Source organism: Sciurus vulgaris (assembly GCF_902686455.1).
Source record: "Sciurus vulgaris genome assembly, chromosome: 2".
In the NCBI taxonomy this organism is placed as follows: Eukaryota; Metazoa; Chordata; class Mammalia; order Rodentia; family Sciuridae; genus Sciurus; species Sciurus vulgaris.
This window is the reverse complement of record NC_136462.1, coordinates 32,273,582-32,287,843: the sequence shown is the minus strand read 5'-3', so window position 1 is coordinate 32,287,843 and position 14,262 is coordinate 32,273,582. Positions and strand designations below refer to the sequence as shown.

The window sequence follows — 14,262 nt, the reverse complement described above, 5'->3', positions numbered from 1 at the left end:
AAAAATTCATTAAAATATCAAAAGTGAATAAGACAGTTTGGGAAAGAAAATACCAATAGTGAAGATTGGACATTTTCAAGTGAGTTTTATGTATTGTGTTTTAGTGGTGGCTTTCAGTCTCCTCCTGCAATGAATTTAACTTCACATATCCTAAAACAGACAATCCTGCCAAAACAAGTGAAATGTGGCAGGAATGAATTTTGATCATGGTGGGGTTTGTGTGTTGATTTCTTGAAGAATGTTTCAGGAATGGAAGAAGATTTCTTTGGATCTCTGTAAGGCCGTGAGAAATGCTGAAAGCATCTCACTTTGTTTGTTTGTTTGTTTTGCCGTGCTGGGGATTGAACCCAGGGCTTTATGCTTGACAGGCAAGCACTCTACCAACTGAGCTATGTCCCCAGCCCAGCATCTAACTTTTATAGGAATCTACTTAGACTTATTCTTCACACTGGCATACTCTTTTTTTGGAAGATATTTTATTGAAATAATCAGGGTGTTTTGAGATGGACAGGTGTTTGCCTTTTGGTCTGGTTGGTTGGTTTTCTTTCCATTTTTCAAGGGCACTTCTTGAGCCTTAGCTGTGATCACACATGCTGTCCCTTGTTGCTGTGGGAAGCAACAGTTAGCACATTATTCCGCTTAAAGGCTTGCAGTCAAAAGAGGAGTGTGTAAAGTTCTGGAATGTAAAGGAAATCGTAACAAATCTCATCTGTAGACATGTAGAAAGCCCAAAACTAAGTTTAATTACGCAGCAGTACAAAACCATTATCCCTTTCACAAAAGGTGGGGAAGAGGAGTGTGAGTGAAAACAATGGGCATTTATCTGACCGCTGCCCAGACCAGCCTGCGCAAGCTCTGTGTTCTGCGGGCAGTGTGCATTTTTTGAAACACCCCTAAATGTTCCAGCTTTAAATAGCAACTAGTCTTCTAAAATGACGCTGCGTGCTGCAGGAGAAATGAAAGCGGCTGCCTTGGAGGCAGGAAGCCGACTAGCGAGATGCTTAATTATCGTGGAAGTAAGTGCTTGTTACTGTTGAGTGCAGCATGCAGTGAGCCGGGGTCCTCCTCCGTGTCAGTGTGACTTGTAGACAATGCCGCCCTGTCAGCTCGGTGCTGGTTCAGCAGCATCTTTCCAAACATGTATCTGGCAAGAATTTAAAGGCCACCTCTTGTGTAATTTGTGGAGTCTTGGAAAAGGATCCTCTGCCTTTCTTTTCAGGATGTACGCAACCATGCAGGATTTTGTACTCAGAATCTCTGCCTCCTGCCTCCTGCCTGACGTGTTCATGAGGAAGTTCGTTTTCCTGCCTGTCACCTGGAAGGATGCTGACAGTTCTCTGTAATCTGTTGAGGGATATGGAGAGGGCTGCCCAGAGCAGCATTTTATTTCTGCCATCGTCATAAATTTGTGCTGATGGGGTGGATTAGATTGAATTGTTGAAGGATATGCAAGCGTTTTGTTAATTAGTGGGATACTTCCAGCTTTAAGAGTAGATGAAACTAAGGAGAGCTCGGGAAGAGGTTGCCGTGAATGCTGGTTTAATTCTGCAATATTCCTCATCTGGGTAAGTAATAAAGTAGAGGAAAATACAGAAGAATGCTAATGGATATAATGGCTCCGGGAAACCCGTTTATTTTCTCTCTGCTGTATTTGCTCTTGCCAACTATGTTAAGCCTTTCTAAGGAAACGAGTACTGATTTTGAAATATGGAAGGAATTTAAAAGTGTGCATTATAGCACACTCAATAAAAAGATTTTTCAATTTTTAGTTTTGTCAGAACTGACTTTGCGTTGCTTTAATTATCTGATTTGGTTGGTTAGGTCTCAAACTTCTGGTCAGCACAGTGGCTCATGATGCTCTGTATTACTACAGGTCATTGGAGCAAAAGTCTGTACTTGGGGTAGGAGCTGTGATGCCTCAGAACAAGTTGTCACCCCCGTCCCCAGTTTTATGAAACAGTATATTAAGCTGAAATGTTAATAGTCTTTTTCAATTTAAATAATGGGTTCTATTAAATGACCTTACTCTCTCCTTTCCTTCAGATCTTCTTTACTAAAAATATGGATCATGGATCAGTGTTGAGTCTTTTATCTGCATGTATCTCATTTTGGCAATTGCATATTTATTTTTAAATCTGTTTATGAAATGCTTATTCAAATTGTCCTTCTCTTTTTTAGAGAAAGCATGGGATCATGGCAATCATAGAGTCCCAGTAATAGAAGTTCCATTCAGTTTTTTCTGAAAGAAAGCCATCTATTACAGTGAAGCAAAGGAACTATTGTGGATTACAATGTTTTGAAGATCAAGATTTGCAGTGATTTGAAAGTAAGGGATCATTTGGCCTTTTAAATGAAAAAGCTCAAGATCTCATGCAACCGTTGTATTTTCTGGAAGCTGTTCTCCAAAAGGGAAGTACACATTTAAAACACAGATATGATGGTCCTTTCTGCAGGGATTTAAGTCTACTTGCTTTTACATCATGACCAGCTTGAAACGGTCACAGACAGAAAGGCCTGTTGCCACTGACAGGACCTCTGTTGTTGGCACAGATGGCACCCCCAAAGTCCATACTGATGACTTCTACATGCGCCGTTTCCGGTCCCAAAATGGCAGCTTAGGATCATCAGTCATGGCCCCTGTAGGGCCCCCTCGAAGTGAAGGTTCTCATCATATAACCTCGACCCCCGGAGTCCCCAAAATGGGGGTTAGGGCAAGGATTGCAGATTGGCCCCCAAGAAAGGAAAACATAAAAGAATCTAGCCGTTCAAGCCAGGAAATAGAAACCTCAAGTTGCCTTGAGAGCATGTCCTCCAAAAGCAGTCCTGTGAGTCAGGGAAGTTCTGTTAGCCTCAGTTCAAATGACTCAGCCATGCTGAAGAGCATACAGAACACCCTGAAAAACAAGACCAGACCGTCGGAGAACATGGACTCCAGATTTCTCATGCCTGAAGCCTATCCCAGCTCCCCCAGGAAAGCTCTCCGCAGAATACGGCAGCGGAGCAACAGCGATATCACCATAAGTGAACTCGATGTGGATAGCTTTGATGAATGTATCTCACCCACGTACAAGACTGGGCCATCACTGCACAGGGAATATGGTAGCACATCTTCAATTGATAAGCAGGGAACATCTGGAGAAAGCTTTTTTGATCTGCTAAAGGGCTACAAAGATGACAAATCTGATCGAGGTCCAACTCCAACCAAGCTCAGTGACTTTCTCATTGCCGGTGGCGGCAAGGGTTCTGGTTTCTCTTTGGATGTTATCGATGGACCCATCTCACAAAGAGAGAACCTCAGGCTTTTTAAAGAAAGGGAAAAACCACTCAAGCGACGTTCTAAGTCTGAAACTGGAGACTCATCCATTTTTCGTAAATTACGCAATGCCAAAGGTGAAGAACTTGGGAAATCGTCGGACCTAGAAGACAACCGATCAGAAGACTCTGTCAGGCCCTGGACATGTCCAAAGTGCTTTGCCCACTATGATGTCCAGAGTATACTATTTGATTTGAATGAGGCAATTATGAACAGGCACAATGTTATTAAGAGGAGAAATACCACCACAGGAGCTTCAGCAGCTGCTGTGGCGTCCTTGGTCTCTGGACCTTTGTCCCATTCAGCCAGTTTCAGCTCTCCAATGGGCAGCACAGAGGACCTGAACTCCAAAGGAAGCCTCAGCATGGACCAGGGAGACGATAAAAGCAATGAACTTGTAATGAGCTGTCCATATTTTCGGAATGAGATTGGTGGAGAAGGTGAAAGGAAAATCAGCCTGTCCAAATCAAATTCTGGCTCCTTTAGTGGGTGTGAAAGTGCCTCCTTTGAGTCTACCCTTAGCTCCCATTGCACAAATGCGGGAGTGGCTGTACTTGAAGTGCCCAAGGAAAACTTGGTGTTGCATCTAGACAGAGTGAAAAGATACATCGTGGAACACGTGGATCTCGGGGCATACTATTATAGGAAATTTTTCTACCAGAAGGGTGAGTAGAGAGCATTTTTTGTTTGTTTTTTAAATTTTATTTTGTTTTAATCTGAAAAAAAAAAGTATTTTGTATTAAATATTTTAGCAGCGTGACATAAGATTTGCATGAATTCTTATCTTTCTCAATGGTAAAATATTTAAGTAGCTCTTTGCAATTTTTTTGGCATTTTTTGAGTTATTTTTCCATTTTGATATACAAATGTCTCATATATTAAATATTAATTTCAAATTAAAACCTTTGATTTCATGAATAAAATTACAGTCTTTGTTGTGTAGAAGATTCGCTATGTCACCTTCAGGGATAAATGTGTAAAGTTGAAAATATTTTAAATACCATTCTTTTTTTCTTTAAGAATTGCAAAAAACAATTTTACCACTCTCTTTCATTTTTTAGCACGTTTGCAATTAGTATAGAACTATTTCTTTACTGCCTCAATGTTCATATTTGTAAATGGGAATTTTAATGTATTCTTATTGATAGAACTTTGGTGATAATGAATTAGATAATTTGCCAAAAGCCACAGAACCTGTAAGTTCAGAGCCAAGAATTAAATTAACTTCCTTTGTAGTCTTTTCTTGCGGGGAGGGATGTAAAAAGATACATGTATATTTGAGATTATACTTTACACAATCTTACCTTCTAAGAATGGAACTCTGATTTGTTGAAGAGCAGTGTAATTCCTTGTGAGCTTTCTAATAGAATTTGTTTGACACTAAAATTGAGGGTAAATTTCTGTCATCCAGGTCCCCAGACCAGGAACAGGTGATCCCCAAGGAATGACACACACCTGTGTCCACTAGCTAGCTATGCTGTCTCTATAGTCAGGTAAAGAGGCCTGTGGTAAGAGGCTACCGTCTGCACACTACTTATTTCCCACCTACTATTCTGGGGTTTTGAATGTTATTTAGATTTATTTTTCTGAATGAAGTTTAGCTCCAAATCTTTTCCTTTTTTTCCTCTTTCAAATCTTAAAATAGCTTTAGGACATTGTTCACTTTGGAATAAAATTTAACTGAAGATTGTTTACATGATGGACCCTATTCAGGAAAGTTTATGGACAGAAAAACCTTGTCTCAGTACTCAGTATCTACTCAGTATGGATCCTGGAATCAGTGATAATGAAAATCTCAGTTTCATTTTTAAACTATATTTTCTCCGAATAATTTTCTGGAAATCAGATTTAGAAACTATGTGTTTCTTTCACTGTCAGGGGACAGGGTTTATCAACCTTGCCATCTTCCCATTTGGGACCAGATGGTTCTTTTTTGGGGTTGGGGGTATCCTGCGCCTTGCAGGATTTTAGCAGCATGCCAAAAGGTTTCTTCGCTCCCTGCAACTGTGACAGCCAGGTAAAATTGCTTCTGACAACTCCTGCTTCACTATGCCTGAGACATTTTTCACAAGTATCTCTGAGCTGCTCAGATGGCTCTGAGGAGCCATCTTGCCTCCACCTGTAACTGATCCTGACATTGTGATGAACACAAGAGGGAATGTATTAGTTTTATCTTATTTATGTAGTCATGGGCACTTTATTATAGTACTAAGCACTATAATAATTAATAATGAACATTTTTTATAATTTATGTACCAGACACTGTGCTAAGCATTTGATATGACACATACTTTTTCATTTCAATCTCTTGATGTCCACGAGGTAGGTACTATCGTTAATCCCATTTTCCATATGAGAAATCTGGGGCCTCAGCGATAATGCTGTCATGGAGGTAATAAATGTTGGAGCCAGGATTCCACCTTTGTTCCCTTTGAGCACAGTCATATTCTTAATCACACTGTTCTCTGATCTCTACTATGTTAGAATGAAGGGAAGGAGGGAATCTTACTTGAGACATTTTATCTTTCAAAAGTATGGAAGTTAAAATTTGAAAACAACTTTTAAAATAAATAAAAAATTTATACCAAAAACACAAAGTAGGGAATAAAAATTTGAACACTAGAGTTCAGAGTAATCCTACTTACTCATAACACCTCATAAATTTAGAAGCCACTAATCCAGCAGTTGCTCATTTGGAGCATGGAAAATACTCTCTTATTTAGTATAAACCACAAGAGTAAAAACAGAGATACCAGCAAATCAGTCTCAATACAGAGTCTTTTTCATAATTTTTTTTTTGTAGCTGTCTTGCCCACATCCAATCCAATGGCTTTCTTTTTAGTGATTTGCCTGTTTTAAGTTTTCCCAAAGTATTCAACTTAGCTTTTATAAAAGCAGTATTTTCACTTTTGTACTCGTATTTCATCAACTTTCATAATAATTAAATCTCATAATTAAAATAACAAGTCAACTGGCCATCAGTAGGTTTGGAAAGATATATCCTACTCTGTCAGCGTGAAGTCCAGCTATTGGGAAGAGAAAATGTGTGTGGCACTAGAGAGGCCCGTGTGTGCCAGTGGACATTCATCAGCATGGTGCTGGAGGAGCAGTGAGCAGCGGTTTGTCCAGGAGGCTGGTCCAGAGGAAGCCAGGCAGACAGCAGCTGCTCTCATAGCTCTCCCTGGAACATATAGCCTAGAAATTTCCACTCAGGTCATTTGTTATAATATGATAATATACAAAATGACGACTCTGAATAATGATGAAGTAGAAATTAAGTCCCTTACAGTAAAATCATATGACAAGTTTACATGTTATCTGCACTTTTTCTTACAGTATAAAAAATAGTTAAAGAAATAAAATACTCCCATAACTTTTATTATATAGTTTTGATTCACTGAGATTAATGCCCTAACTCATTTTCCCTGATTTGGACCTTAAAGCAACTCTTCTTTTTGAAGGAGTACTTCAATGTCAGATGGGTTTACCCTCCAGCAGCTCCTGACCTGGCTGTCACCTCACCCTCTTCATCTCAAGTTTCCATTCTGCTGTTCAGTGCATTCCTGACTTCATTGTAGCTAAGTCTCAGGGAAAACATTTTTACTTAAGAACACTATAGCAACATTGTTTCTAAAACATAATGACCATATTCACCTGATGAAGGTGCAGTCACTTTAATATAAGATCATTATTTTGAAGATTTAAACCGTAGAGGAATTTGACTCTAACATATTAACCAAATCCATTGTGGAAAAATGCTGGACCGGTAGAGGAAACTCATGGGTTGGACTTAATAAAATGAGCAACATGCCACGGATGCTCTTCCTTCCAGTCCTTTCCTGCTACTTCTCTTTGCCATGTTTGCTGGTGTGTGTGGTCATTGAGAGTAACCCAGGATGAAATGATAGTAATAATAGAGCCAATGTTTATAGTGTTATTACTTTGTGCTTTTTGTAGATCTCCTTACTGGATTCTCATAGGACTCCAAAGTGAATCTGTCCTTGTGATCGGAGTTCAAGTGATGCGACCACACTCCTTAGGCAATAGGATAGGGTTCAAATCAACCTAGTCATCTTCCTTTGAAGATATACCATTTTTTTTTCTCTTCAGTTTTTATTTAGTCACCATAGTTAAAGTACCAAGGACATTTGTAATTAGGAAATACTAAGTTGCAGAGTAATTCAGCGTTGCCTGTAGGTGGCATGACTGGTTGAGCCTCTTCCCCATTCTCTGTGGCCCCACAGGACTTGTTCAGTGTTTGAGTCTACAGTTGTCTGAGGCGCATGTTGAATCCCATTCAGAGGATGTCTTCCTCTGGCAGGCGGGAGCTCCTGGGCTGCCTTGGCAGTGCTGTGTGTTGCACCATGGTCGACGGTGTTGACAGGCCCGTCTCTATACCAGCTGGGGTGTGGCTTGCAAAGTGAAATCATTGAGGACACTGTGGTAGGGAAGGTCCTCTGCCTGAAGTGACGGAAGAAGCTGCTGTTACAGTCTGAAGCTTATCTGAGAATATCGTCCCACTCCTAAAAAGAGGGAAACTAATGCTTGCACTCCTAATTGTTCTGATAACTCTAAGACAACAGATTCTGTTCTTACTCTTCACTTCCCTCCTCTAACTCCAAGTCGAGCAGTGTGCTGGGCCCTAGGTTTACCAGTTTAAGGAAAGGAGCTGGATTTCAGTTGCTACTGTGAAGTCCAATTTTCTTTCTTTACCCCTCCCCTTATTGTAATCAGCCAACTTTAACATCTTTTTTAAGAATATTTCATGTAATTTCATCTACACTAAAGTGACACTTTGGGTGCTCTGATGTATTTTCAATTTTGCTATCTAGAACTGTCCTTCAGATTCCAGTCTGTTAAATGAGCAGCATTATGTAGCTGTTTTGTAAGTTCCAGTGAATCATTTTATAGTGCATACCGAACATCAGAAAGCAGAAGCAAAAAGAAAAATGGTCTAAATTGAGACCTGAAGAGCCACATCAGCTTCACAGTTCCTGAATGTACCCCATAATAGAACCATTGACAGTTAAAACCGCAGCACTGTGTGGTAGTTTTTACTGAAATACACATTAAGTCCCTAGAAGATATGGGTTTTTCTCAAGTGTTCTTATGTATATAAGCACTTTATGGATGAGGCAGGAACATCTGCAGATGCAGTACCCTGGATAATTAATTTCACGACGTCATGGCACAGGTGTGCTCTGTCAGGTTTCTTTGTGCTTATGTTAACACTTAGTCAATGGCTTCAATTTTGTTGTCCATATGGAGTTACTTTTTTCATTGTTGCAGGTAGAAAAAAAGTGAGGAAACCTCTCAGGTGTTGCTAAGGCAGACCTGAGCTCCAATGTGGCCAGCATGCCCTTTCATTTAGAACACTTTCCTATGCAGGCAGACCTGGTACACTGCTCGCCCCGCAGTCTGCCTGCTGTTAAGTAAGGCAAGAACCCTGATTCCCATTTCACAAATTCAGAAACTGAATTTTTGAGTGACTAAGTCACTGGCTCAACATTTAATAGCTAAGAAGTCTTATTTCCATTTTAGATAGGAGGAAGCAGAGGCTTAGAGAGGTTAAACCTCATAAATAGAGGAGACAGTGCCTGGGGGGGAGGGGAGAGGCGGAAAGAAGGAAGGAAACATCAGGGGACAATGTATAGCTAAGTATATTTTTTAAAAAAAATCTGTGCTCATTTGTTTATTCCTTTTTTTTTTTTTTTTTTTAATCCTTCTGGGAATACATTGAGTTTAGGCTTGAGAAAAGTATGATAGGATGCCTTAGAGTCCAGAGTTCTTTCAGGATAGGTACTCCTTGAGTAGTTTTCTGACATGGGTAGTTTTATATCCCGTTAAGTGGTGAGCACCAGTCAACAAGTCTGATCTCCTGAGCCATGTTGTGTTCTCTGCTCTTGAACTTAGCAGTTCATCCTGCCAGAATTAGTAGTCGAAGGTCTCTACATGTTTATAATCTATTGTTTTATGCCCTTGCCTTTCATTTTTTATTAAAATTACATAAACTCTGTGTACTTCATTTATAGGTCATCGATTCTCTATTATATATTCCTTCAAAGGGAGATTTGGATATTAAACATGTTCTTGAGAAGCTAACCTAGGAGTGTGTTCTGCCGCCATCTTTCTATGCACGCAGGGCCTCCAGTGTCAAGCAGGCCATTAGGTATCAAGGTTTTCACCTCTGTTCCTCTGAAAATCAATGTCCTCCCCTTTTCCTTGGCCGCGATTGCCCAGTCCCGGCACCCTTAGCACACTCCGGAGGGTAAGGCACCCCCAGAGCCTCAGCCTTGGCAGCTGGAGGGTCCTGGGAGTGGTAGCAAGGGCTGTGCTTCAGCTGCTCCTCCACGTGTGGTGCTTTAAAGTCAGTATAGGCCTCCAGAAGGTCACACCACCACTTTATTCAAGGTCATCTTTTTAAGATCTAGTCATATGAAAATAACTTGTTTTGCAATAAAACTGGTGTTGAAGACATTGCTCACGTAGAAAGTTCCATGTGGGAAATTTATGTTAGAATTTGGTGCTGAGAATTGTTTTCTGGCAGCTCCCAAAATGCCTGCCTTTCTGATGGTAGGTATTGTGTGTGTGTTTGGTTTAACCACATTTACTGTTTTATCTCAGCTCCCAGAACAGAATTCTATGCTCAGCTATACAAGCCTCCATTATAACATATTTGCTTTCACATTCATCTTTTATTTTCCTGTTGTCTTATTAGCATGGTTCATACGTCCTTTATGATTAATAATTTCAAAAATTCTTTTAGAAAAAGATATGTAGTTAATATTTATATCCATGTGAAATACCTCTGGTCCCAGGCTTTCTCCTCATCCACCTGGATGGCTGTGTAGTTGGTGTCTCTAAGGAATGTGCATAAATTGAGGAGTCATGGTTTTCTTCCCTTCCTCTTCATTACTCTCCTTCTGTAAATGCCCCCATTATCATCAGACACTTGGATGTGAAACATTGAAACTCCACTGATCTCTTCCTCTTGACTGTTGTCAACCTCTTTTCCCTTAGGCCTTCTAGCATCTACTTATGAATTGCAGCTGACTTCTTTATACCCCATTCCTAATTCTATACATAACTTCCGGGTCCTTATTGCTTCTTTCCCAAATTCTAGCAATAGGTTTTTTTAGTCTCTCCTTTATGGTCTTCCATACTTAAAACCCAGTCTCTTGGCTATATTCATGTTAACAAATGTGACAATTTGGTCATCGAGTAAATACATGTTAAGAACAACATAGGGCTCTAAGTGGTTGATAGGGGCCTAGGGTTAACACCTGCGAGGAATAAAGGAGGAAGGAACAGACGTTAGCAGAAAAAACCTGCAGCTACTATGCAGGTCTGATATGATTTTGTAAGAGGAAAAGGGTAGAGGAAGCAGGTTTGAGCCTCAGACTAGGAAGCCCATCTGACAAAAATCTCAGCCAACATAATGGAGCAAAGATGAACATCAAAAAGTCCCTGTTGGGGAGTAATGGCCACCCTCACCCTGCATGCTTAGTTATTGACTCTGGGTTGCTTGTGAATACTGCAACTTACCTCAAAAATGGCAGCAGACCCTAAAGTGCTGCTGCATCCACAAACTTTCAGCTAATCATTTTTCTTGTGGTCGAACTGGTTTCGAGTTCTTCCTGGGAGGAAAATGAGGGTGTTGCACCTCCGTGACTGCCATATATGCATGAGCACTGAGCATTCCTGTGTGGTTTTGGGCACTGGTGAACAGAACTGACCACCCCTGTGGAGCTTGAATTATAGTGAAGGGACACAGACAGTAAACAAGTCAACAAAGTATAAGTCGACTTATTATGAAAAATATCCAGAGCTAATTAAGTTCACTTGAATCTTTCTATACTTCTGTACTTATATCTTAAACATATAGCTGCAAAATTATTATCCAACTTTCTGTTGATAAAAGTGCCTGGTCCTGGTTTCCTGGGTTTCACTCTCAATACTACCAAAAGAAAAGAAAATATAAGGGGGAAAAAGTTGAATAAGAAGAAGCTTGGAACATTAATTTTTTTCTGAATTAAAAATGATTTTTAAAAGGCAGTATCTTTACCCTGTAGCTTCATTTAGGTATGTGGTAGAATTTTCCTTTTGTACTTTCAATGTCTTTCTGTTTTTGTTCCATAGTTTTATCTTCTGGATGAGGAGTTTGTACATAGCTGTGTACATTCCATTATTCAGTATTTTCACAGGATTTTATTTTTGCAGTCATATTTTTATCCCCCAATAGTTCAGTATTTTTGTTTACCTGTATTTTTCACAATAATTTTTCTTTATTCTAAAAAATCCTGTTTATCTATTAGTATTAATTTAAAAACTTTTTTTCTAAGTTTTTTTCCTTGAATGACCTGGATCTTCTTAGCTACACATTCTGCTTTTCTTATGGTTTCTCCTCCATGCTATTTGTTCTCCCTAGTTGTTAAGAGATCATGATTACATTTATGACTAAAGGCCTAGGTGGACTGAGGTGGGCGATGTGGGTTCCCCTGATGCTGTGGGGCTCTTTCCCTAGATGACCTCCCCTAGCTTAGGAGGGCTGAGGGCTGATGCTGGAGAAGTGGTGTGGCCTCCCACAAGGAGCGGCACTGTGGGGTGAGAGGGCTGTGAGCAGGGTGCAGGACAGAAACCCTCCTGCCGGTCTGAGTTGAAAGAACTGTGTTCTGTTCCACGCCTGCCTGGAGCTGAGACTTCTGCCTCCACAGTGTGCACATGGGAGTAGGTTATCTCCCCTTCTGCCTTACCACCCTGACAAGCTTGCGCCTGTCCTCCAGGGTTGTGAAGCCTTTGCAGCCCCTCCTTCTCGAAGGTGCAGGCGCTCTCCCACCACTGACCCCAGTCACCCTGGCACTCCAGGATGCTTTTAAGAGACATTCGTTCATTTTATGAATGAATTGCGTTTGGTGCTGATATGAGATGCACGTGTTGAGTTAGGGAGCCAGTGTATCTTGTACATACAGCATCAGGTACGAGCAGTGAGGGTCTTCTGTGCATATGACCTTCCTGAATAGTATCTTGCAGATCTTTTTCTGCTTTCTTCAGGAAATGAGGCCACACTAAGTCTGTGTGTGGTCATGGTGGGTTTGTGGAAATTAACCAAGACCACCAATTAATCCCCACAAGCACAGAATGCCATTACTGGGGCTGATTTTTACCATTGTAGGCTTTAGAAGGCACAACTGATGGTAGGTTCCAGACTTCAGAATGTAGCATTTTCTTAACTGTAAGGAATATTTACATTTTTTATTTTTGAAACTTTGTTATAGGCTAATAATTTTCATGTGATAAGTTAAATTTTAAAAGATAGTTATTAACCTCAGACAAATGGTGGTCAGGAAAAAAAAACCTCTCGTGGCTCTGCTAATCTTTATTTTTCCTTTTTCAAATAGGGTTTTCCTTTTGTTTTTGAGGTAATAGGGATGGAATCCAGGCCTTGCACATGTTAGGCAAGCACTCTACCCCTGAACTACACCATAAGCCCTTTTTATTCTTTATTTTGAGACATAATTACAATAAATTGCCCTCGCTGATCTCTAACTTGTAATCCTCCTACCTCATCCTGACTAGCTTGGATTACAGACATATGCCACTGTACTTGGCTTCTCTGTATTTTTACCTTTAACCATTTAGATGGAATTTATTACTGTAAGTATAACTTTGTAATAAAACTTACCTTTTATTGTCAAAATAGAAGTCTATTAGGGACTGTCAATGCAAATGCTGTGTTAAACCCCCAAACTCTATGTAGTTTTGCAAATAGATCACCCCAAATTTTAGGAGTTACTGGTGGAAAGAAGAATTTGCACCTCAGAGTTGTAAGCACTTTGTAAGTGCAGGCAATTACTCTTGCACAACAATAATTATAAGCTTCATACAGTGCTTTGGGACTGAATTCTGGTATGTGGCCAGTCCTCTGTGTGAATGTCCCCATCCATTACTCTGACCTGCTTTTGATTATGATGCAAAGTCATAGGCTACTCATATAACTTCCACTCGTATAATTAGGATGGCCCCTTTGGGTACCAGAGACTGAGAATCTCTGAGTGGTATTCTTCCCAGAAAAAGCCATTCGTTAAGTGGTTGGCTTTTTACTACCTTCACTTTGGCAAACCTAGAATTCATTTTAAAAGCAGAATATTTCTTATTTTGTTTGTTTATTTGATTCTCTTAACTTTTAAGTTTCATCCTCTTTTTCTAACATAGTTAATAGTCATATTAAGATGTGATAAGTTTATAAAACCAAAACATTTGAACCGCGTGAACCCAACAGGCAGAGGGAAATAGTTTCAGAGAAACTCATGCTATGGTGACCATTATCTAGTTTCCAAGTTCTCTGTTTAATGGAAATATTAAGGGTAAGAGTTTAGGTCTGTGAATTCACAAGGACACACTTACAGCTTCCCAAGTAGGCTGTTACCAAACATGTTAAAAATGTTGAAACTGGCAAAATGGCGTTGATTCAAGGGAGTGAGGTCCATTCTTTGGTCTGCTGACACATAGTGAGGTTCAAGTCTATCTGCTTCTTGTTGTAGAAAACATCCCCTTTCTACAGTGATCATGCCTTTTCCAGAGAAAATTGAAGAGTTTTTATTTTCCCTTCTGCATAGTCAGGGTAACTCTAAGATTAGAACATGAATATTTTTGTGACTTAAACATATATTGCCATACTGCTTTCTAAAATGGTTGGTCTTGATCCACATTGCCGCCTTCAGTGTACGAATATATTACAGCTTCATCCAGGGCTGATATTCCTTGTTTTTCCATTTCAGAAAAGTTGTTTCTAATTCTGTCAGGCATGAGATAGTAGCCTAGCCTTGTTGGCTTTGTGCTTCTTTGCTTTGGGTTTATAAAACTTGTTTTCCCTATTTAAAAATTTAACAATTATAGAGAAGTATTTTAAGCCATAAATTATAATTGTATAAATTATTTATTAAAAAATT

General features: G+C 39.8%; 1 protein-coding gene and 1 pseudogene across 15 annotated transcripts in view; one reads left to right on the top strand and one right to left on the bottom strand.

The window, feature by feature from the left end:
• The window catches only part of LOC306653995 (dnaJ homolog subfamily B member 6-like), a 420,043-nt pseudogene that overhangs the window by 196,915 nt on the left and 208,866 nt on the right, over positions 1-14,262 (bottom strand). The window lies entirely within an intron of this gene.
• The window catches only part of SIPA1L1 (signal induced proliferation associated 1 like 1), a 362,908-nt gene that overhangs the window by 223,270 nt on the left and 125,376 nt on the right, over positions 1-14,262 (top strand). For 13 of the 14 annotated variants that reach the window (XM_079127085.1, XM_079127079.1, XM_079127078.1 and 10 more), the window contains one exon: positions 2,179-3,978. In XM_079127085.1, the coding sequence (XP_078983211.1) occupies positions 2,481-3,978 (1,498 nt within the window). In that variant the 5' untranslated portion in view covers positions 2,179-2,480. Of the gene's footprint in view, positions 1-937; positions 1,566-2,178; positions 3,979-14,262 lie in introns of those variants that run through there. The other variant, XM_079127087.1, reaches the window with a different exon arrangement.